We start from the raw sequence: 24,684 nt of genomic DNA, 5'->3' as shown, positions 1-24,684 counted from the left end.
TTTGGGGGAGCTCAGCGAAGGATTTTTATTAGACAGCCAAAACAGATATATATATATGTATTGGAAACAATAACGCTTTCATCAACTCTGGAAACATATTACCCAGTGATGGGACAGCACCGCCTCCTTCCTGGTAATAAGAAGTAGTTTAAATGGACGGGCTCAATGTCACTTGACTGAAAGTCGTGGAACTCAACATTTCCTATAATAGGAAGCTTAGTGCGACTGTGCCAAGGCATAAAACAAATAGTACTTTGTTTATGTTCTGATTGAAATAATCACATAATGCAAACTATACCTCTCAACTCACCATCACTGGAGAGTATCACATGCCTTTAAATCACCTTCTCCCTTCATGACACATGCCTCCGTTCAGATAAAGGCGTTCAGTCTTTCTCTAAACTTCCCCACTCTCCCAAAATTCACCTCATTGGACCACAGCTGTATAACTCTAAAAAACAGATGTCACTTTGCGGGAGTGTAAATAGTTTGACAGATCTGTACAAACTTTGTTCATGGAAAAAACTAAGAAGGAAAAGCCAAACAAATTGGCTTTGCCAATGGTTTTACTTGTATCAAACAAGTCATGAAAAACAGCCATGCTTTTTAGAGACAGTATTCCACTAAACAGGCTCTTGAAAAGCCATTGGTTGAGGGAGTGATAAAAACAAAACATTGTGCTTAGACCATAGTAGTTGACAGACTAATGCACCAACAGAGTTCAAAAGGGTCATCATTTCAACAAAATGGCCGGCAGTTTCAGGCCATCGCCAGGAACCTTTTACTTGGGATCACGTTATTGAACCTTGTTCATGCTTGGAAACCAAACTGTGAGACTTAAAATGTCCATCTAGGTTCATGTTTTCTGGCTTCCACCTAGATGTTTCTTCTTTTCTTTTTAGTTCAAATGCTGTCTCTTCTTTCATCTGAGTCCTCCGGGTCTTTGGTATGCTCTTGGAACTGGGCTCCTCCCGCTTTTTCTCTAGGGGCATGCCTTATTTGCCCCCACTCTTGGAGCCTAGAGTGACAAAAAAGGGCAGATGTCAGGATTTCACACCTTAGGACTGATTTCGCTTTGATTGGTAGAAGGGACGTCTACATTAGTGATAACAGATCTTTTTCTGGTTGTTTTCAGTGCTTCTCAGATATGTCCTAAGAGTCCAAGGAAACACTTTTTTTAATGTACCACATATGTACTTGAGATGCATCTGCCTATGCATTATATAGTAAATAGAACAGGAACAGAACAGTGGGCCACATTACAATGGCGGTCATTGCCGCGGGAGTAGGACCGCCCAACATTAGTCAGTGGTCCCACCTGCCATATTTTGATTAGACCGCCATGCAGGAAGTCGGAAAATGGCTTTTTCTACTGCGGCCTGTGGCCCGGAAAAGGGGCGCAGCACAAGCCGCAGTAGAAAAGGGTATTTATCAAACACTCATGCACCGTGTGCCAGGCATCATGTGGTGCACACGGTGCCTGGACGTGTGGGGGGGACGAGGGTGCTGGTTGGGCCCTCCAAAGTCTGTTTCCGTCTGCCTATCCATGGTGGTGGGACCACCATGAAAAGGCATTTGGAAAGAGAAATCGTGATCATGGCGGCTGTGCTTAAGCTGGAGGCTCTGCCTCCATTCGGGATCACGATTCTGACCGCCGCCTCAACGGGATTAGTAGATCCTGTTGGAGGCGGCGGTCTGTGCTCTGAGATTTTAGGGTCCAACTACCTGCATCATAATGTGGGGGTCGGCCCAAAGGGCTGTTTGTCGGTGAGACAGCCATTGATGGCCTGTTGGTAACGGTTCCACCGGCATCGTAATGTGCCCCACTTTTTGCAAACCTGGGGACCAGAAGGATGAGACTGGTGAGAGAGACCAAACGTGGGTGGGAAGTAGGGGCTGCGGACACAAGAGCGGGCCACACGGGGCATATAGCGCAACAAATGATGAGGGCAGGAGATTGAGAAAGGAGGAGAAAAAGCTGAGAAGAAGTGAGATAGGGTCAAACAGAGAAGAAAGGGACAAGTATATGGAAGAGAGAATTATTAGGAAACAGAGGAAGTTAGGGGAGGGATGGGACCGAGAAGAGAGGGACGGGGTGAGAGCGAGAAAGACAAAACGGTGAAGGAGAGGAAGTATGCACGAAGTGAGCTATAGATTTTAAAGAGAACAAATAAGGAGCAAAAACAGTAGAGAGAGATATGAAGTTAAAGTGAGGGAGGTGACAAGCAGAAGAGAGAGTGAGAATGGTATAGACAAAGGAGAGGAAAAGGAGTGAGAGTGGGAACAAAGACAGATAGGAGAGCCACTTTGTCATTAATACCCGCAGGGCTTGAAGTGGGCCGGGTCTCCGTTTTTAGGTCTCGCCTACACAGCGCGCATGCACTGTATAGGAGAGACCTAATGCCATCGGCACAGCTTTGGGGACAAAAACGTGCACGCGTTGCATTGCTTGCAATGGCAACGCGTGCACGTCTGGCGATTTCCTTGCGTGAGCGCGCGGCGCCATATGGTGGTGCCATATGGTCGCACGCTTCCACAAGGGAATCTCGCAGGCCCCCTCCCCTGTGCGAAAAGTAAACAAGCATTGGCATAGCCAATAGGTCTCGCTTTTGGGACCTTATTAGTATGTTTACTTTTGCTATAATCGCGGCCCGTAAAGCGCGGGCGCCGCGATTATAGCAAAAGTAAAGAAATAGATGTTTTTTTCTATTTCTTTACTTTTGCTATAATCGCGGCACCCGCGCATTACGTGCCGCGATTATCGCAAAAGTAAATATACTTATAAGGTCCCAAAAGCGAGACCTATTGGCTATGCCAATGCTTCTTTAAAAGGGGCCTCGAAACGGGTCTCTATCGGGCTCTGTTTTGTGCCCTGGCACAGGTGGTCTGTTTTTCCCCGGACTACAGTGACAGCTGGCACATCGATGTGCGCTGCTCACTTCTCGCAAATGGATGTTACGACATGAGGGTTGTAGGGGAAGTGGAATCCTTTCAAAAGTCATTTTCTCTCTGGATTTCCCTTCTCTTTTTGAAACTCAGGAGCAGCAACATTGTCCTGGTGTCTCCAGGGCTTTAAGTGGAAGCTTTTTCAATATTAATTACAAGCCATAGTTGCTGCTTATTTATATTATGCAGCTAACAACCATTGACAAAGCCAAAAGTCCTGACTTGTTGCAGGTTTGATGTTACTGTTGTATCATATATCTGGATGCAATGACAGAAACAGCAAAATACGAGTCGGGCGGCAGACTATGAAAAAGTACAGATTTTTAATTTACGGATTTTTAAGCCACGCCCTTAATTACATTAGCCACGCCCCTTTGAGAGACCTCACCGTTTTTCATCCCATTTAAAGCCCTGAATACCCGGGTCTGTGCTCCTGGCTGCCTCCCATTATCATGAGCAAGGCCAGTTAAACCAGAAATGCGAGACTCTGGGAAGGTAGCCAAGTCCTCCAAGCGCTATGCAATGTTCTTAGCTTTACCAAATATACCCGTTTGTTCAAAGTGACCCGGAAGGGGCTGCGTTTTGTAAATGTGAGATTAAGTATAGAGGAATGCTTACCATCTGTGGACTGCGAGCCTCCGGACACACTGCGGGGAGAAGAGCATAGAAACGCGTCACTCTCGGCACTTAATCCCTCGAGGCCCCTCCCCTGCCCCCTCCCCACACACACACACACACACACACAGAGGGCGCGGTCTGCTTTCCAGGGGCCTACACGTGCAGCAGGACCTCGAATATACATCTCACGAAAGCGCAGAGTGTCCCTGGCAAAGCTACTCTCGCCCTTCAGGAAAACTCCTGGAGTCCTTCTGAGGGCGTGAACTGGGCACCTAGAAAGGACTCGACAGAGATGATTGGCGGGGCAGAAAAGTAACCGCCCACTTCCTGCAGCAGTTCATATGGCTGTATGGGGAGGAAGAGCAAACATTTAACACAGTTGTAGCCGAGAATTGGGACGATGTGATGGCATTGCCCAAACTGGCAAAAATAAGTCGAATTTAAAGTGCCAGGGCCCAAAGGTTTGATTAAACAATGTTTTCTCTCTCTTGCTCTGGGTGATGTTGATACATAAGTTCCTGTCGCCAAAAATGAGTTGTAGAATATATGTCTGCGCTAAGTGTTTATTCTATCAGTGAAGTTGTGTAAATTTCACTTCCTCGCTGCGTACAACTGAGAAGTTTGCCCGCTTTGATGAATCACAGAATGTGGACAATGAACGGCTCACACAAATGTCACACAAGATACCCACCAAATATTTTTTTAGCTAGCTCACTCACAAAATCCTTCTTTAAAAAAAATAATAATAATTGGTCACAACATTCTTCTTCTTTTTTTAAACTCATTTCTTGAAATTAGCGGTGGGATTAACTAGATTTTAAATATGTGCAGAAGGGAAGTGCGGCAACTTTTCAGGGCCCTGGTACATATTGTGGGGCAGGAACCTTCTTCCAGACACTTCCAAAAAACAAAGAATTGGAGAGGAGACACAAGCCTGAGCGAGTCTACCAATCCCGAGCACGAAGGAATGAGGGGAGCATCGATGGACCAATGGTCAGCTAGAAGTGCTAAAGATGACCGGACCAGGCTCTGGATCCCACAGAGCCTGAGCGAGTCTACCAATCCCGAGCACGAAGGAATGAGGTGACCATCGATGGACCAATGGTCAGCTAGAAGTGCTAAAGATGACCTGACCAGGCTCTGGATCCCACGGAGCCTGAGCGAGTCTACCAATCCCCAGCACGAAGGAATGAGGGGAGCATCGATGGACCAATGGTCAGCTAGAAGTGCTAAAGATGACCTGACCAGGCTCTGGATCCCACAGAGCCTGAGTGAGTCTACCAATCCCGAGCACGAAGGAATGAGGTGACCATCGATGGACCAATGGTCAGCTAGAAGTGCTAAAGATGACCTGACCAGGCTCTGGATCCCACGGAGCCTGAGCGAGTCTACCAATCCCCAGCACGAAGGAATGAGGGGAGCATCGATGGACCAATGGTCAGCTAGAAGTGCTAAAGATGACCGGACCAGGCTCTGGATCCCACAGAGCCTGAGCGAGTCTACCAATCCCGAGCACGAAGGAATGAGGTGACCATCGATGGACCAATGGTCAGCTAGAAGTGCTAAAGATGACCGGACCAGGCTATGGATCCCACGGAGCCTGAGCGAGTCTACCAATCCCCAGCACGAAGGAATGAGGGGAGCATCGATGGACCAATGGTCAGCTAGAAGTGCTAAAGATGACCTGACCAGGCTCTGGATCCCACAGAGCCTGAGTGAGTCTACCAATCCCGAGCACGAAGGAATGAGGTGACCATCGATGGACCAATGGTCAGCTAGAAGTGCTAAAGATGACCTGACCAGGCTCTGGATTCCACAGAGCCTGAGTGAGTCTACCAATCCCGAGCACGAAGGAATGAGGTGACCATCGATGGACCAATGGTCAGCTAGAAGTGCTAAAGATGACCTGACCAGGCTCTGGATTCCACAGAGCCTGAGCGAGTCTACCAATCCCGAGCACGAAGGAATGAGGGGAGCATCGATGGACCAATGGTCAGCTAGAAGTGCTAAAGATGACCTGACCAGGCTCTGGATCCCACAGAGGCTGAGTGAGTCTACCAATCCCGAGCACGAAGGAATGAGGGGAGCATCGATGGACCAATGGTCAGCTAGAAGTGCTAAAGATGACCGGACCAGGCTATGGATCCCACAGAGCCTGAGTGAGTCTACCAATCCCGAGCACGAAGGAATGAGGTGACCATCGATGGACCAATGGTCAGCTAGAAGTGCTAAAGATGGCCTGACCAGGCTCTGGATCCCACAGAGCCTGAGTGAGTCTACCAATCCCGAGCACGAAGGAATGAGGTGACCATCGATGGACCAATGGTCAGCTAGAAGTGCTAAAGATGACCTGACCAGGCTCTGGATCCCACAGAGCAGGCCGCGCATGGAGTTACAACTGGTGAGCAGAGGGTTTGTTTGAAGGGTCTCCCACCTTCTGCGGGGGAAGGGATTCAAGAGGTGCCCATGGAGACAACCATTCCCCACTGAGGGAGAAGCCACTGCACTAAAGCGCCAGGTCATATCCTCAAGGATGTGGTTTCTCGATCACTCCAGGCAACGGAGACATGTTCCGCTCCTGATGTTTCCTCTTCCAGACTTTTGCTTTCTGACATTTTATTCCCAAAAGCTGCACTTAAGTGAACCAAGATCACAAACCCTGGGGTGCTTGTTGCACAATAAAAACTCCGGAATGACAATGGCTGCCCAGGTTACAAGAAGCCTTATTGTGCCATTACCTGACTACAGGGCATCACTAAAGTCACATTCACCCCTTCAAGCTACAGACAGAGCCCTGCAGGTGGACATTTTATGTTTAAACACTTTTCACTAGGTGGGTACTAATACATGTTTATGGGGTTATTTAGATTTTTGCACAAGCAGGACATCTAACAAAAATTGGCAGATGCCCCATATGCCCTATTTAGAGTTTGTGGACCTGTAGACACTCTAAATAGGGTGGGCAGGACACCCTGCACATACTGTTTTAATGTCCAACATCAGCCAGATTTTAAATAACCCCTTTAGTGCTACAAATCAAACCCCAATCGAAATAGGTTGGAGTTATAAAGTTTTCGGGACGAAGTGGCTTCTCATAGATTGACCCATCGGCCTGGGCGATCTTTCATCTGCGATGGGATGCACGCATTCTAATAAGGTAATTCTAATGTGATAGGACCAGCAGCCCCTCCATGCTCACATGCAAGCATTATAGGTTAATTTCTAATAAGATATGACAAGAAAGCCCCTCTAGTATGCTCTATACCCTCATGGCTACAACATTGCACATCAGCCAGTCTTACTTACTGGGCATCGCCCCCCTCGAGCAGCTGGCGGTATGTGGCTATCTCCATCTCCAGCCGGTTCTTGATGTCCATCAGCATCTTGTACTCGTGGTTTTGGCGCTCCATGTCTGAGCGAAGGTCGCCAAGCTGGGCCTCTAGTTGCGATATCATGCCCTGGATCTGCTGGAGCTGGGCACAATAGCGGGCTTCTGTTTCTGCCAGGGTTCCCTCGAGGGAGGCTTTCTACAAGAAAGAGAAGAAAATAACTTCTGTTGGCACACACAGAGGAGGATCTCTGACTGAGGAATCTGGTGGGAGGAGAGGGCAAAGTGGAACCATGTCAGTGGAGGATAGGCTGCAAAGGGAATGCAGACCACTTCCCCTAAAATGCAGGTTCTGTTTAACAGAGACAGTCATTTGTCAACAGGACTCCTCCCCAGGCCTACTGTTTTGATGGCAAAACTCTTGAAATCTCATATGCTTTTCCTCTACAAGACTGTGCCCAGGCTCAGCGAGGCAATCGAGAAGATGTGTGCAAGGCTGTAGAACCCTGAACTCATAATAAGACCCCTAACCCAGAGAAAGGGGCTTTGAGTGTAGACATCTCCAGCTACCAGCAAAAAGGACGTACCATGCTAAGCTGTGACTGCAGCTCTATCTCCAGGCCTTGCATGGTGCGCCTGAGGTCGGTGATCTCTGTCCGGCTTGACTGCACCTCCTGCGTGTGTGTGGCCACCTCCTTGTTCAACTCGTCCGACTTGGGATAAAGTAGGATATTGGGAAAGAGAAGAAGAAGTTACGTCAGATGTGAATCGACAAGTGTCGCTTGCTCTGGTAGACGACTGGTGGTACCTTACCTTACTCAAGAACTGGGCCTCAGCGTCCAGGCGGTTCTTATGGGCCAATTGTTCGTACTGGTCCCTCATTTCCGTAAGAATACGGCCCAGGTCCACAGCTGGAGCAGCGTCCATTTCAACGCTGACCTGGCCGCCGACTTGTCCCTTCAGAGCCATAAGCTCCTGCAAATAAAGTGGAACATATTTAAAGATGTCTTAGATACAGTACTGATGAAAGATACAGCCCAATGCTTACCCCCAAGACAGGGAATGCGAGTTGTTTTATGGGGCCCTACACCGATAGATGGATTATGTTCAAGGCAGGGCCTTCTAGCGGGCCACGTTGGGTGTGCCTGCCCTTAGATTATATGGAATACCTTGGGTGTTTTCTGAGTGGTTCTCAAACTTCCCAACTCTGACACTAGAGAACCTATACAGGTATCCTAGCTAATCCTGGTAGTAGCCAGTAAAATAATATTATCCTTGAGCCTTTTATTGTAGGGGGAGGTTATATAGCATGAGCTTGACCTAAAGGTATCAGGTATCAGAGCGCTTTACATGAGCACCAGTCGTGTTATATAAGGAAACATTTTTGTTAGGCATGGGGAGATTAAGTGATTTGATGTTGAGGGTCATTGCCGAAACTCGATCCTGGTTCCCCAGATGTAAGGTTGGCCCCCTAGCCATTAGGCCACATCTTCTCCCCAGTCTTTCATGGGCTCTGCCTCAACTACGGTTTCGGCATCGGAGATTCTATCTGTCATATGTGCAGATTGGCCGCTTCGCCAACCTATCAGAGGGAAATATAGTATTCTTATTGAATCTCCACTCCAGGGCAGATGGGGTAGTGCTGCTGAGTGCTGTGGCTGAATATACCACTGGCTAAAAAATGGATTGGTGTATTCGGCAAACAGGCCCCGTCATATCATCTTGATCACAGCAGAAGAAGCTAAGGGACGACTGTCTCAGTCTCAATGACAGAGGTTTTACCTCCTCTAGCAAGATCCACACAGGTGTAGAACTCTCTGTCTAGGTGTGCTCGGGGTTTCTTCCGCACCACGGCTGCATCCACCACTGAATGAGCCGCCCTGACTGAAACCTCTGGTGTCTAATCCTCCAATGCCCTGTCAGGTACTGGTAGAATTTTCATCATAAATATAGGCGTTGAAAATGCACCCATAGCGATTGTACTTTGTCAGTGGCCACATACTTAGCTTCTTTATTATGTGGAGACCAATTTCCCAACACAACTGTGATAAGAACATTTGTCACCCTGTCCTGTGTAATCTTTCACAAAGGTCAGTCTGCCAGATCTGGAAATATCTAGATGGGGCTGTGTGTCTACCAATATCTATTTATTTAATATTCTTGTATAGCACGCTTGGACAAGATGGTATTATGATGCATCAAATGACACAAGGAGCGTGAAGACATGTATAGCAGTGGGCTGTAGTTGACAACGCAAGATAATATCCGGAGAAGCTGAAAAGGATTGGGAAAGAGATACTGCAAGAGGGTCTTGCCATGGCCTCGTTTTTGAATTGTCAACAGAGGTGTGATTTGTGACAGAGTTACCTTGGCATACTGATGAAAGCTGAAGAGCCTCTACCGTGAGATAGCTGGCATGCAAGGAACTCTAAATAGGGTGGTTCTGGGGGGGTTTACCATTACCAGCATCCTCTCTAACTCAGGCCTCCAGTGGGCTTGCTAGCTCTAGAGGCGGCTAGTCTTGAGGCACCTGCTCCCCGTTGAGGCCTTCACACGCGGTGCCAGGCAGGGCTCACCTCCTCGTGGTTCTTCTTGAGGTAGGCCAGCTCCTCCTTCAAGCTCTCGATCTGCAGCTCCAGGTCAGTTCTGGACAGGGTCAGCTCATCCAAGACCCGGCGCAGTCCATTGATGTCGGCCTCCACATTGACACGGAGAGCCTGCTCATTCTCAAACCTTGGGAAAGACAGATTTGAAATCAGAAACAAGTGAAGCAATCGCAGGTTATTCTTGCTTCCTGAGGGTCTATGTAGGCTCTCTGGTCCACAGGTACAATTACCAAAACCCGAACTGTAACAGACATGACCACTTAAGAAATTCTTTTGGGAAAAATGATTGTTCAGGGTTAAAAAATGTTAGATTCATGAAAGGGGAACATCACCCTGTGTTCACAAATCCAGGCATCTGCACATTCTACTGAGGCACCACTTGCGTTTGTTTGAGGTCCGGCTCGGTGATCGCCACCAGAGCAGCGTGGGGACATAAAGTGCTTAAGTGACTGTCGCCCGCCTCTGAAATGTATGGGGGACTGTGAAATAGGATGGAAAACGACGACATGGCGGCCAAACAAAACCTTTCCAACTGAGATCCTTTTGTCCCATCGCTCGAAGGCGCAAGATTTCAATCAGAAAAGCCTTCAAGAAACCATGCTGGGTACACGCCCTACTAGGGACACGTGTTGTGTCGATTCTCATGCATGTCAATGTGAGGGTCCGAATGCCCACCCCACCTTGAATTATTCAATGAGACTACATGGGTTCAAGGCTTCACCCAGATGACCTTTAATGTCATACCTGTGCTTGCTGGCCAACAGGTGGTAAATACTCACTTGCTTCGGAAGTCATCAGCTGCCAGGCGGGCGTTGTCCACCTGCAGAACCACCTTGGATTTGTCAATGGTGGCATTGTAGATCTAGTAAAGAAACAAACGATACGAAACCTTAAGCGTCAAGAGCTGGAAAGCAGAGGAGTAAAAAAAGGGTCCTTTCGCAATAGGCATCTCGGCCAACTACCCCTCGTTAGCATGAACAGAACCTTATGGATCTCAAAAAATGCATGAATTAATACTTTTACTGTGCATGTCGGATGTTTTTCTATAGTATCCAAAGTGAAGTGAATCCCTTCCAGGCGAGTGGGAACATTTGGGCCTACTGATAAATCCATATACAAGAGCATTTGTGCCCACTGCCCGCCCAACAGTGCCCGCTGCCCGTAGCATCCTCCCAATGTGCATAGTCTTCAGGGATATCTTCATGGGGCCAGGCCGGAGCGAAATCTTTTAAATGCCAGAGAAATGTTAGTAACTAAGCATTACTCTTGTGATGCACATTGATGCGATTATGCCAGCTTGAGTGATTAAGAGTAATTTGGGTCAAAAATCCTACTGAAAGTGTACATGAATAGTGATCTTAGAGAGAGCAGGCGGCTTTTGGCTACTGCTGTTTGTGCCCTGTAGCATTTAGTGCTATTTTCTAAGCACAAAATGCATCCAAGGGCCCAATTTGGATGCCAGGGTGCATTTACAGCTAAGAAAAGACAGCTAAATACTGTATTTTGCTTCTCAGCTAATTACGCATATTACGTGTAATTTTGCTTTAATTATGAGCACCAATGCTAGAGAGAATTATGCCAGCGACGCCAACCCTAACCTTCATATCCTTTGAACAGATCTTCTGGAGTCTGTTCATTGGCAGCTTGGTATGCTGCTTTTGTGCCATGCTACCCACTCTTCCCGGCTTTAAAACCTAGGCTCACTGTGGCCCTGGCGTAACAAGACTGACTCCCCCAAGGCCTGCTGACCTACCAATGCTACTGCCTGGAGTGTGATTGGGCCTTGCGGAGATACCGGGACTGACACAGACTCAGGCTCGCTGATCTTCTACAGGGCTGGTCCAGGGACGGACTCTTGCTCAAAGCCTACCTGACTTCAAGCCGGACACGTGACCGGCTTTGCCCTCGCCCTATCAGTTGTCTGATGTGACTGAGAGTTCCCCAGCCCTACCGCCCTTTCAAAGGTACAAGTTTTGAAATGTGTTTGATTATCCACTACTGATCCTCACAGGCCTGTCGGGAAATCAGGTATCTCTACAGATGAGTGTGCCTCACATTGACATACTCTGGCGCCTATGAATGCCAAGATTGCATTGGAATTCCTATTTTAGACGCTTCACAAGCATCAGTGGTCTGAACTACTTGTAGGAGAGTGTGCCTCATTCTTAGTTCACAGAGCTGGTTTACCACCAGTTTGTAAGCATCGATAGATATATCTCATGCCCGTTGAGTACAGTAACTGGGAGAACCAGAAACCAAGGGTGTGGCAGACAGCTAATCAAGCCTTCTTGCCAGGGTGTAGGCTTACCTGAAAAAAACACACGGTGACAAGAATACACAGAAAAATTGAAATAGGCCGTGCCAGGATGGCTCCTCTGAAAAGCTGGCAATGCCGGGGCAGAATCTATCAATGAACTCTGGTCCTGACAAAGGGTTTATCTGAGGCACCAACCTGTGTGGAAATATTGTTCAAATTGGGCAACATCTCAGGGGCACAATGTGCCCATACCTTTTTTAATTTAACAAAAACTGTTCCCATACATTTTGTAAAAAGGCAACCGTCTCAGAACGGTTAATTCTGAAAGTTGAAATGCTTCAGCTGAAGCGCAAGGCAGTGAGTCCCTTGCCCTGTGAAACCAAGGGTGCGGCAGACAGCTAGTCAAGCCTTCTTGCCAGGGTGTAGGCTTACCTGAAAGGAATGCAAATGTGCGCAGCTGGTTAATCTGCAAATGTAAAGGTTGCTTGGAAGCCGATATTGGCTTTAATTGATTAAATCACTTCAAGCTTCCTGATGACAGAGATTTTTTCCTTTTGAATAGTATTGCAGGGGACACATTTCCAGCTGAGCGGTGAAGTGTGTGCTTTTAAAAAACAGTTATAAATGATTTGCATTATATACAGTCTGGGTACTACTAAAATCTATATTTTGGAAGCCCTTTTTTATCTTAAACCTTTCTGCTCATTTTACAGCAGCCGATCTTCTAGTGTGTGTAATGCAAGTTTAAAAGAATGACTTACATATTCTCAGTGCTCTGTCACAGAGTGGGACCTTGTGGTACTAAACATGCACAAGGCATTATTCTCCACTGCACCCACTAGGATTCTCTTCTGTGACTGTCCGGTTACAGACATGGACCGCTGCGGTGCATTAACAAATAGAGATTTCATAACGTACAAACACATTTTCCACTGATTAACTTAACTTGCATTTATTTTTCATTTAAGCACGTATTTTTCATTTAAGCAGTGCGTTATTATGTATGTAGGTACCTGAAGGTGAAAGACCGAAAAAAGTTACAGAATATTTAGTTTTTTTAGCCACGCCTTTGACTCCACCCCCGCGCTCAATCACCTCCCCTCATTTGCGCACAGCATCACAGTTCCCATACTTGTTTTAATGCGCTTCGAGCACTGTGTGTAAGTGGTATTTGTGTAGCATAAGCCTATACAAAGGGAGTACGATACAGGGTCAATGGTGAAGACCTAGTGGATGAGTGAATGGAGGTTCTAGCTTCTGACTTTACAAACATACCCTCCCCGCCGCCCGCCAACGGAGTCCGCTGAGTCTCACATTCATCGGGGACTCCCCAGTCCCTTCACGTGCAGGTACGCCTCGCGCACATACTGCCCTTCATTCATTCATGAGTCTCGCATTCATCGGGGACACCCCAGTCCCTTCACGTGCAGGTCAGCCTCGCGCACATCCTGCCCTTCATTCATACATTCATTCATTCATTGCCCCGGATCTCCTCTGAGGAAGAGGGCTGGGCTGGGCTGCTTCTTACTCACCCAACCTGCCCGATCTGCTCTGCTCTGCTCAACAGGCAGATCATCAAATATTTGCTGGCTCCGTTTCTATAGATTTTTTTTAATTTTTAAGGGAACAATGACCCTTGTGATCATAACGAGACCGCCGGGAGAAAGTGAGCCAATCAGATCGGAGGACAGCAGAGCGAGGCAGGAGAGGGAATGGGGAGGCAGACAAAAGCTTGGATTTGGGATGTTTGCCAGGTTCTGTGTACTCAGGGCGCGCCCACAAGTGCACACAGGGGAACCGCGAAGGAAACCCACGCACGGGCACAAAGGCAGCTCTCCTCTTAAGTACACAGTGATTGGCTGCTGATAGAGGCCGGGTCGGACAACTCTGCCTCTTTAAGCACTCTAAAAACCTACACCACATCCAACTTTGTCTAATTTTGCACACTTCGCCCTGTGGAACTGTGGAGAAGTGTAGCTCACTGGTTAGAGGAGGCATACCCTGAAGCAGAGATCAGACCCGGGACCTGGGTTCGATTCCCGACGCGGCAGGGTCCAGAGCCCAATCGTCCACGGACTCGATAATTCTCGCTTCGGTGCCCACTCTAAGCACGAGTTCACACTATGCAGCTCTGGGCAACAAGCCTGCTTAATCTCCACAACGGCCCCCCGCGGCGGGATGCCTGGCTTTCACCTTGGGGATGCCCAGTACGGGTTATCTTACAGGGAAAAACCAGGACGGGTTCCCAATGCAAGCGCCAAGATGCCCGTAGGGTGATAGCTGCGCTCTATAAGTACATCAATCAATCAATCAATCAACTATTCATTACATACTTACAGTGCTAAAACTACAAGTCCCAGAGTGCTATCTGGTTAATAAATAAAAAAGGACTTATTGAAAGAGTCACACATGACACGGGTCCAGTTTGGATGCCCTTTGTTGTTGCACTGTATATGCTGGTGGTGGGTAAGTGTCACTGGATGTAGAGCTGAATGCTTGTGGGTCAAAATGTGTTGCTTCGTGCACAGAAAAGCAGCATCTTCCAGTCGATGAAACCATTAAGGTGTCGCCTCACCCTAAATCTAGAGTGGGACTTTCAGCCTTTGGTATGTGCTTCAATGCAAAGCATGCTGGGATTTGTAGTTTCTTATTGCACACTATGTTATGTTACATCCATAACGCGCTCGGATACTCATGAGTGTCCCGGCGCGATGCCAATGGGGTAATGAGAGAGACTAACAAGCAAAGAAGTGAGTCTTCAATTTCCTTTTGAACACAACTGGGTCCTGGATAGATCGCATGGCAAGGGGGAGGGCATTCCAGGCCACGCTGGCCTTCACAGCAAAAGAGTTGCCCCCTAGCCTCTTATACTTGAAACGAGGGACCTGGGCAAAGCGAAGGGACATAGATCGAAGAGCTCGCAAAGGGACATAGAAGGAGCAGCGTCTCTGAAGATAAAGAGGGGGCCAGCCACACCCGTAGAGAGCAGCTGGGTATTGTACGCATAGGCCATCACCTTAGCCCCAAGATCCTCTGCCAGATATATCAATGGAGTGACATAGATATTAAAGAGGAGAGGGCTAAGGGAGGAGCCCTGCGGGACTCCGGTAGTAACCAACTGAGGGGAGGAGGAGAACGGAGGGAACCAAATCTGCTCAACACGCTCCTCAAAAAAAGGCCTGAGCCAACCCCAGACGGCTCCCGACACACCAATCCCTGCTAGTCGGGCCAAAAGAAGTGCATGTGGGACCGTATCGAACGCTGCCGAGAGATCCAGCAAAATTAATTTCGCTCTCCCGCCGGCGTCAAGGCACTCCCGAATGGCCTCCGACACCTCTACTAAGACATTCTCAGTGCCGTGAGAGGCTCGAAACCCTGATTGAGCTGGGTGCAGGAGTGCCTCTCTTTCCACATACTCTGTGAGCTGTTTATTGACCACCTTCTCACATACCTTGGCTATAGCCGGGAGGAGGGAGAGGCCGGTAGTTCCCTGGATTGAGGGGATCCCGAGAAGGTTTTTTAAGGAGTGGCAAGATCTTCGCCTGCTTTCAACCCTGAGGGACAACAGCTGTCTGGAGAGACATATTGATAATAGAGTTCACTTCTGTGTTCACACTCTCCGCCACTGCTGCCAAAAGCCTGGCCGAACATGAGTCCGAAGGCGCGCCAGACTTAAGCCCCATGAGAATTTTAAGAGATTCCGAGGGGTCAACTGATCTAAATGCTGACAGAGAGCGGGCGGCAGCAACGAGTTGCACTGCCAAAGAACCCTCACCGTTGCCATCGCCAGAAGGAAATGTCGCCTGGATAGCCTGATCCCTAAAGAAGCAGGAGAGCGTGTTACACTAGGCAGGTGAAGATGGAGTCACACTCGATTGGGCCAGCGGAGACGTGAAGCTCTGCACTATGGCAAACATTTATTTGGAGTTGTTACTGGCAGATTCGATGCGAGCTGCAAAGAATTGCCCTTTAGCCAATGCAATGGCTTCATAATATGCTTTTTGCATGGCTCTGAGCTTCCGCTTGGCTGCATGCCAATGATCGCTCCTGCGCCAGGCCCGCTCAAGAATCTTACAATCATGCTTTGCAGCTTTAAGCGCCGAGTTAAACCAAGGTTTAGAGGGCGATTCTCTAGCCGACCTGGAGTGCCGAAGGGAGGCCACGGAATCAGCCGCGCGGGACACCCAGCCAGAAAACCCCGACAAACACTCCTCAAGGTCCCCTGACAGGATGGGCCTAGAAGGTTCCAAAGCCTGTCTAGATTCCAGAGGATCAATTTTCCCAAAAGCTGGCTTCTGATAAGAACGCGCCAATGTCTCTACATTGGATACATCCCAGGAAAAATAGGATATAAAGTGATCTGACCAGGACACCGGGCAAGGATCCCTTAGAGCAATAGGGAAATTAGTACAGATCAGGTCCAATATATGGCCGGCCTGATGAGTGGGAAGGCTGACATGCTGGTTGAGTTGTGCCAATATATCCAACAGGTCGATCACCTCCTTGGTGTCTGGTCGATCAAGGTGGATATTGAAATCGCCCAAAATCATGTAGTGGAAGAATCTTACCGCCCTAGAGACAATAGCGTCCCCACAAGTCTGCAGAAATGATCCCGCCGGGCAAGGGGGCCTATAGATCAAGGAGCACTCACAATCTCCCCAAGCCGTAGTGTCCCCCAATCGAAGTTCCCATATGTTTTTATATATAATGGCCACACCGCCACCTCTCCCCACCGGACGGTCGACTCTAGAGATCTTATCACCCGCTGGGATGGCAAAAGAGACGATGGGATCTGAAGTGGGATCAAGCCAAGTCTCCGTTAGGAACAGCATATCTAGGGAGTTGTCCTCCAGGAGGTCAAATACATCCGCATAGTGTTTCCTAAGTGAGCGGGCATTGACCATGGCTGCCAGAATAGAGAGGTCCTTGGCCCGCTGATCAGGTAAACTAACCTTATTGACCAGAGAAGCACGACCCCGCCCCAGTTTGTAGCCACACGCTGAGCAAGCGGCTATCGCTACGTCAGCCACGTCCCAGTTATAAGAATGGCAGCGTGCGGTAACATCCAAAGCTCGTAATGTGGCTCCCGAATAGCTCCTTCTGAGCTCGGCCCCCAAGAGCTTCCGGGCAGCGAGGCTGACGCTGGCCGCATCTGGGACGCTGACGGGCGCAGACGGGCTTGCCTTAGGCGTGCCAAGGATGTTCCTATAGGTCTGGGCATATTTTGAGATGTTTGCTTAAAAAATGTTGGACTGCCCGAAAGTCAGTGTCGTGTCATTGGCACAGTAAGCAGCTCTGGGGGAAAATGGGGGGACAAGAGTACACGGCGAGACCAGGCAAAGTTTGAGGCGATGTAGAGCAGGCTTGTACGTTTTGTGTTTGGCATACTTTAACTGCTATTTAATAATATAGTTTATAAGTAAGAGTGACACTCATTTGCAGGGTGTTAAAAGAAATATATAGGGCCCATGTGGCACTCGAAAAGTGGTATTGCCTCCCTCCCCCACTCCACGTATAAAATAACAATGTCTATCAAATGAATTTCCATTTTTCTCCAGCGTTAAGGTTTCTTTCGCTTAGATTAATATTTACATGAACTCCCTTTTGGAATAAGTACAATGGATTCTTGGCACTTGCCAGGCTGCCGTCAAACTGGCAACAGCCCCATGCCCCAATAAGGCCCTCTGTTTGCTTGCCAAGTTAAACTGTGTAATGTTCCAGGAGGAGGGAAAAACAGAAATTCATATTGTTACGACTTGAACAGGCTCCAAAAACCAAAGGAAACAGGCAGACAGGCAGGAATGAGCGGAGTTCTCGTTGTGCACTGTGGTAGCAGTCAGTGCCTAGTAACACATGTTTGAGGCCTCGAAGCACTGTAAGGAACCTGTACATAACACCACCGGTTAGGCCTAAATTGCAGAGTCGCAAACGGCAGCATTCTAGCGGACTAAAGTCACACCGTGTGTCCTCTCAAGCGCCTAGAGTGGGTTGGAGCGCTGACGTTTCACAGTACCATGTGCGAGTAGCTTAGCCCCTTTTTTTTCTTCTTGCATTTTGAAGCCAGGAATGTGGATTTTTACAGCACTAAAACTACAGAATCGAAAAAAATACAGAAGGAACTGCTGATGGATGGAAAGGGGCGGCGGCCAGGTGTACCGTCGTTGCTCTCGTTGTAAAGGGGCTTTTCATGCGGCGCAGCTTCGAGGCGCTTTGTAGCCTTGGAACGTCATAGCTGCCAGGAAAGACCTTAGCTGTACCTGAGCGGCGAGGACAGGTGCGCAGCTAACGGTAACGCGAGGCCGCCGAGCCGAGAAGCCGCCCTCCCCTGGGGCAGGAGGCGGCGGCCGGAAGGTACCTGTCCGCTGAGCTCTTCTGCGCCTGCGCACTACCTGTTTACAAACTTCGGAACCATCACCAGGCGCGCTCTATGGGAGATGGGCAGCAGCTGACAACACTACTTGCAAATAGGTGCCGAGGTCTTCCGCGTCACGCGTGACACCAACAGCCACGCCCGGCCTGTCAGACAACAGCATGTGTCACTCGAGGACATGTCGTTTTGATATTTAACATGGGGAGCATGGGTTCAAAAAGCCCAGCATGCCAGGGGCTGTTGATGAAACGTCAAGACTGGCTGGAGGCATTGGACACGACACAAAGAAAAACAAGATATTTTGGAGCAAATCCTTCGCCTGCGTGGAGTGCCGAGTTTACTCAGGTACCACTTCCGGCCTCGTCGAATTAACAAGTGATGACAACTTCACCAATCGGTAAAAAAGGACTAGATAAGCATATATGTATATATACATGTATGTGAGGGACATGAAAAGCACACCTGGCTACGGAGCTTTGCAGTACTGCAGAATGGAGGGAGGATTTACCCAAAAGGGTGGGGGCACATTGGAGGGCGGGGTGGAAGGTTGCCAGATGCCTGCAGGTTCACCAGTTCCAGGCCAGGGCTTGCCTTTTGTAAATTATTGTTCACTCAGTTACTGTAGTTGAAATCAGCCACGATTACAACCCTCAGAATGCATTAGATTGACACTGGAAGGCCTATGACAGCGAAATAAAGTTCCTAACCAATGCGAGCGACGGCCGCGGGCTCAGGGCCCACAGGAGGGGCTGTGTGGTGGCGAGGGGGGCGACCTGCCTGGTGACAGGGTCAAGGGACGTTTCTGGCATTCACTACAGGTCGTAGGTAAATAAGGTGACACCTTATGCAATGTGACCAGGGACACTGGTTTCAGTCCTCAGCTTTCATATGCGAACCAAACGCATTTTTGCTATGGCCGTCTAGGTTTGCTACCATTGAACTAGTTACACCAGCGCACTATAATGGGAATGAACTGTAGTCATGACGGTCTGAAGGGCTGGGATTACCCTGGACACAAAAGAATACAGAAGAAAGCATTGAGGGATGCCACCTCTTGTGTGCGGGCATAGCGGCTGCCCGGGCGGTGCTCTGAGCCCTACCACCCAGCAGCTGGCTCCCTACCTTGTCCCGCAGGTCTGGGTGGTGCTCTGAGCCCTACCACCCAGCAGCTGGTTCCCTACCTTGTCCCGCAGGTCTGGGCGGTGCCCTGAGCTCTACCACCCAGCAGCTGGCTCCTCACCTTGTCCCGCAGGTCTGGGCGGTGCCCTGAGCTCTACCACCCAGCAGCTGGCTCCCTACCTTGTCCCGCAGGTCTGGGTGGTGCTCTGAGCTGTACCACCCAGCAGCTGGCTCCTCACCTTGTCCCACAGGTCTTGGCGGTGCTCTGAGCCCTACCACCCAGCAGCTGGCTCCCTACCTTGTCCCGCAGGTCTGGGCGGTGCTCTGAGCTCCACCACCCGGCAGCTGGCTCCCTACCTTGTCCCACAGGTCTGGGCGGTGCTCTGAGCTCTACCACCCGGCAGCTGGCTCCCTACCTTGTCCCGCAGGTCTGGGTGGTGCTCTGAGCCCTACCACCCAGCAGCTGGCTCCTCACCTTGTCCCGCAGGTCTGGGTGGTGCTCTGAGCCCTACCACCCGGTAGCTGGCTCCCTACCTTGTCCCGCAGGTCTGGACGGTGCTCTGAGCCCTAACACCCAGCAGATGGCTCCCTACCTTGTCCCGCAGGTCTGGGCAGTGCTCTGAGCTCTACCACCCAGCAGCTGGCTCCCTACCTTGTCCCGCAGGTCTGGGCGGTGCTCTGAGCTCTACCACCCAGCAGCCGGCTCCTCACCTTGTCCCGCAGGTCTGGGCGGTGCTCTGAGCCCTACCACCCGGCAGCTGGCTCCCTACCTTGTCCCGCAGGTCTGGGCGGTGCTTTGAGCCCTACCACCCAGCAGATGACTCCCTACTTTGTCCCGCAGGTATGGGCAGTGCTCTGAGCCCTTCCCCCCAGCAGCTGGCGCCCTACCTTGTCTCGCAGGTCTGGGCGGTGCTCTGAGCCCTACCACCCAGCAGATGGCTCCTCACCTTGTCCCACAGGTCTGGCCGGTGCTCTGAGCCCTACCACCCAGCAGCTGGCTCCTCACCTTGTCCCGCAGGTCTGGGCGGTTTCTGAGCCCTACCACCCGGCAGCTGGCTCCCTACCTTGTCCCGCAGGTCTGGGCGGTGCTCTGAGCTCTACCACCCGGCAGCTGGCTCCCTACCTTGTCCCGCAGGTCTGGGCGGTGCTCTGAGCTCTACCACCCAGCAGCTGGCTCCCTACCTTGTCCCGCAGGTCTGGCCGGTGCTCTGAGCCCTATCACCCAGCAGCTGGCTCCCTACCTTGTCCCACAGGTCTGGCCGGTGCTCTGAGCCCTATCACCCAGCAGCTGGCTCCCTACCTTGTCCCGCAGGTCTGGCCGGTGCTCTGAGCCCTATCACCCAGAAGCTGGCTCCCTACCTTGTCCCGCAGGTCTGGCCGGTGCTCTGAGCCCTATCACCCAGCAGCTGGCTCCCTACCTTGTCCCGCAGGTCTGGGTGGTGCTCTGAACCCTATCGCCCAGCAGCTGGCTCCTCACCTTGTCCCGCAGGTCTGGGCTGTGCTCTGAGCCCTATCACCCAGCAGCTGGCTCCTACCTTGTCCCGCAGGTCTGGGTGGTGCTCTGAGCCCTATCACCCAGCAGCTGGCTCCCTACCTTGTCCCGCAGGTCTGGGCGGTGCTCTGAGCCCCACCACCCAGCAGCCGGCTCCCTACCTTGTCCCGCAGGTCTGAGCGGTGCTCTGAGCTCTACCACACAGCAGCCGGCTCCCCACCTTGTCCCGCAGGTCTGGGCGGTGCTCTGAGACCTACCACCCAGCAGCTGGCTCCCTACCTTGTCCCGCGGGTCTGGGCGGTGCCCTGAGCTCTACCACCCAGCAGCTGGCTCCCTACCTTGTCCCGCAGGTCTGGGCGGTGCTCTGAGCCATACCACCCAGCAGCTGGCGCCTCACCTTGTACCGCAGGTCTGGCCGGTGCTCTGAGCCCTACCACCCAGCCGCTGGCTCCCTACCTTGTCCCGCATGTCTGGGCGGTGCTCTGAGCCCTACCACCCAGCAGCTGGCGCCTCACCTTGTCCCGCAGGTCTGGCCGGTGCTCTGAGCCCTACCACCCAGCAGCTGGTTCCCTACCTTGTCCCGCAGGTCTGGTCGGTGCTCTGAGCTCTACCACCCAGCAGCTGGCTCCCTACCTTGTCCCGCAGGTCTGGGCGGTGCTCTGAGCTCTACCACCCAGCAGCTGGCTCCCTACCTTGTCCCGCAGGTCTGGGCGGTGCTCTGAGCCCTACCACCCAGCAGCTGGCTCCCTACCTTATCCCGCAGGTCTGGTCGGTGCTCTGAGCCCTACCACCCAGCAGCTGGCTCCCTACCTTGTCCCGCAGGTCTGGGTGGTGCCCTGAGCTCTACCACCCAGCAGCTGGCTCCCTACCTTGTCCCGCAGGTCTGGGCGGTGCCCTGAGCTCTACCACCCAGCAGCTGGCTCCCTACCTTGTCCCACAGGTCTGGGTGGTGCCCTGAGCTCTACCACCCAGCAGCTGGCTCCCTACCTTGTCCCGCAGGTCTGGGCGGTGCCCTGAGCTCTACCACCCAGCAGCTGGCTCCCTACCTTGTCCCGCAGGTCTGGCCGGTTCTCTGATCCCTACCACCCAGCAGCTGGCTCCCTACCTTGTCCCGCAGGTCTGGTCGGTGCTCTGAGCTCTACCACCCGGCAGCTGGCTCCCTACCTTGTCCCGCAGGTCTGGGCGGTGCCATGAGCTCTACCACCCAGCAGCTGGCTCCTCACCTTGTCCCGCAGGTCTGGGCGGTGCCCTGAGCTCTACCACCCGGCAGCTGGCTCCCTACCTTGTCCCGCAGGTCTGGTCGGTGCTCTGATCCCTACCACCCAGCAGCTGGCTGCCTACCTTGTCCCGCAGGTCTGGTCGGTGCTCTGAGCTCTACCACCCGGCAGCTGGCTCCCTACCTTGTCCCGCAGGTCTGGGCGGTGCCCTGAGCTCTACCACCCAGCAGCTGGCTCCTCACCTTGTCCCGCAGGTCTGGGCGGTGCCCTGAGCTCTACCACCCGGCAGCTGGCTCCCTACCTTGTCCCGCAGGTCTGGGCGGTGCCCTGAGCTCTACCACCCAGCAGCTGGCTCGCTACCTTGTCCCGCAGGTCTGGTCGGTGCTCTGAGCCCTACCACCCAGCAGCTGGCTCCCTACCTTGTCCCGCAGGTCTGGTCGGTGCTCTGAGCTCTACCACCCGGCAGCTGGCTCCCTACCTTGTCCCGCAGGTCTGGGAGGTGCCCTGAGCTCTACCACCCAGCAGCTGGCTCCTCACCTTGTCCCGCAGGTCTGGGCAGTGCCCTGAGCTCTACCACCCGGCAGCTGGCTCCCTACCTTGTCCCGCAGGTCTGGGCGGTGCCCTGAGCTCTACCACCCAGCAGCTGGCTCCCTACCTTGTCCCGCAGGTCTTCGATGGTCTTGTAGTAGTGGCTGTAGTCACGGGTTGGGCTTGGGCCTTGCTTCTCGTACCACTCGCGGATCTTCAGCTCCAGGTCGCTGTTGGCGGCCTCCAGCGAGCGCACCCTATCCAGGTAGTTTCCCAGACGGTCATTGAGGTTCTGCATGGTCTCCTTCTCGCTGCCCCCCAAGATGCCTCCTGCGGCAGCATTGACGGCACCGAAACCACCACCGCTTCCATATCCCCCACCAACACCGCCGCCGAATCCCCCACCATAACCACCACCAACACCGCCACCGAATCCCCCACCATAACTACTACCCCCATACCCCGAGGAGACAAGCCTAGCGGAGGAGACAGACACCCCCTGCCCCCCATAGCCACCATGGACACTTGGGGCCTTGAAGGCGACCACGCGTGGCCCCCTGAGGGAGCTGGTGCTCTGCCTGTAGCTGAAGCTTGACGACATGGCGGACGAGGCTGATAAAAGGGCGGGAAGTCAGAAACCCAAGACTGCTCGGCCTGGAGCGCAGTAGCGGTGCAACCGTGACTGGTCTGAGAGCGGGAGGAGTGCAGCCCGTCCAGGCCCGCTCCCTCCTTTTATCCCCGCGACAGAGGGTGTGGAGGACATGGAAACACTCGTGCAATGAAACCGGCCCCCTCGTCCATGCCAACTTTCTGAGGTATTTCTCATTGGCCCGCTGGTATGAAAGCTCGTGTTTTTTTCCTTCCTCGCTGCAGACAAAGAGTGATTCATTGTGGGTGGCTGACGGGTGGGGTCGGTGAAGGTGGACGGGGGGGGGGGGGGGGGGTAGAGCCAGGTTTGAAGGCGGTGGGATTCCTGGATACAATAGACGAGCTGTGGATGCGCACAATAGGCCCTGCCTCGCCTTTACCTGGCCGCGGACCAAGAGTGATTCATTGTGGGGGGCTGACGGGAGGGGGGCGGTGGAGGTGGACGGGGGGGGGGGGGGGGGGGGTAGAGCCAGGTTTGAAGGCGGTGGCATTCCTTGATACAATAGACGAGCTGTGGTTGCACACAATAGGCCCTGCTTCGGCTTTACCTGGCAGCCGCGGGGAGGTGCTTCTACTGTGAGAAATCACCTGTCGCCCCAGTGAAAGGGGCCCCCGTGGCTCCTCCGTGGGGTCCACCCAGCAAAGTTACAGTACGCGCTGCGGGCACCGGGCCAGCTCGGGTGTGACTGCTGCAGTCGGCAGTGTTTTGCATGTGAAGGCTGAGGTGTGGCAAGCAGTGGCGGCTGGTGACATTTGAAAGCAGTGAGGCGTAAAAGTTTATGAGTGACCTGTAACGAGCGAGTCCAAGTTTTATAAGGGGTGTTTGGGGGCGTTCTTCCCCTAGACATTTTGGGGAAAAGAGTGAGCAAATAGCACATTTTCAAGCACATTTGGGAAAGCTAGAAGGTTTAATAAGGCAATTGCGAAAGTGTAGTTATGGCATGAATAAATATATTTCATAGGAAGAGTCACAGAGGTAGGGAGACGTTCTTAGGGAAAAAAAATGGAGTAAAGTGCCTTACAGGGCAAAGGGTACTTGAGCGCTGCAGATAATATCTGTGATCGATGTAAGGGCGTTGGAGACACTTTACTGAAACCACTGAGAAGGATTCTGAAACAGAGCTGACAGAGTCCCTCCTTATATAGGGATGGAGAGGGGAGAACACCTGAGGACAGCTGGATGCAGGAATGTCTGAGAGAACAGAGGACCAACGGGGGGGGGGGCAGATTATCAGATGCATGGATTGCAGGGTCGGAAGAGTGTACAAGAAACAGACGTGAAAGAAAGTACCTGAGAACTGTGATGGAGATAACAGCTGAGGAGTACAGCAAGGAGGGCACGTCTGGTGCCAGTGGAGGAGCAGTAGCCATCGTGGACATGATGTCGTTTCTATAATCATGAAACTTCGCTCAGTTTGCGGGAAAGTGTCTCCCATAAGTCATGAAAATAGTCACTATTAATTCATTTAAGGCCACACTTAAGCTCACTGCAAACATGTTCATGTCATGCCCAAGGAAACCTGCAATCCTGACCAGGGCAGGACTGGGAACCAAA

General features: G+C 51.6%; 1 protein-coding gene across 1 annotated transcript; it reads right to left on the bottom strand.

The window, feature by feature from the left end:
* On the bottom strand, positions 1-23,210 carry LOC146839494 (keratin, type I cytoskeletal 19-like). The gene is made up of 8 exons (XM_085651536.1): positions 22,609-23,210; positions 10,278-10,360; positions 9,469-9,625; positions 7,706-7,867; positions 7,480-7,605; positions 6,871-7,091; positions 3,565-3,593; positions 1-1,018 (listed from the first exon to the last, which is right to left on the bottom strand). The coding sequence occupies exons 1-8, from the start codon at positions 23,080-23,082 to the stop codon at positions 996-998; spliced, it is 1,275 nt and encodes a 424-aa protein (XP_085507662.1). The 5' UTR covers positions 23,083-23,210; the 3' UTR covers positions 1-995.
* Between the last annotated feature and the right edge of the window lie 1,474 nt (positions 23,211-24,684).

This window comes from Triturus cristatus, chromosome 4_1 (assembly GCF_964204655.1).
Source record: "Triturus cristatus chromosome 4_1, aTriCri1.1, whole genome shotgun sequence".
Taxonomy (NCBI): Eukaryota; Metazoa; Chordata; class Amphibia; order Caudata; family Salamandridae; genus Triturus; species Triturus cristatus.
This window is presented reverse-complemented; position numbering and strand designations above follow the sequence as displayed.

What these genes read in the sequence shown, in the direction of transcription:
- LOC146839494 (XM_085651536.1), bottom strand. Translation starts at nt 23,082, where the DNA reads ATGTCGTCAAGCTTCAGCTACAGGCAGAGCACCAGCTCCCTCAGGGGG. An exon ending in TGCAGTCACAGCTTAGCATG is followed by an intron (nt 7,092 to 7,479) that starts GTACGTCCTTTT and finishes TCTTTCTTGTAG; the next exon opens with AAAGCCTCCCTCGAGGGAAC. An exon ending in AGGCTCGCAGTCCACAGATG is followed by an intron (nt 1,019 to 3,564) that starts GTAAGCATTCCT and finishes TTGTCACTCTAG; the next exon opens with GCTCCAAGAGTGGGGGCAAA.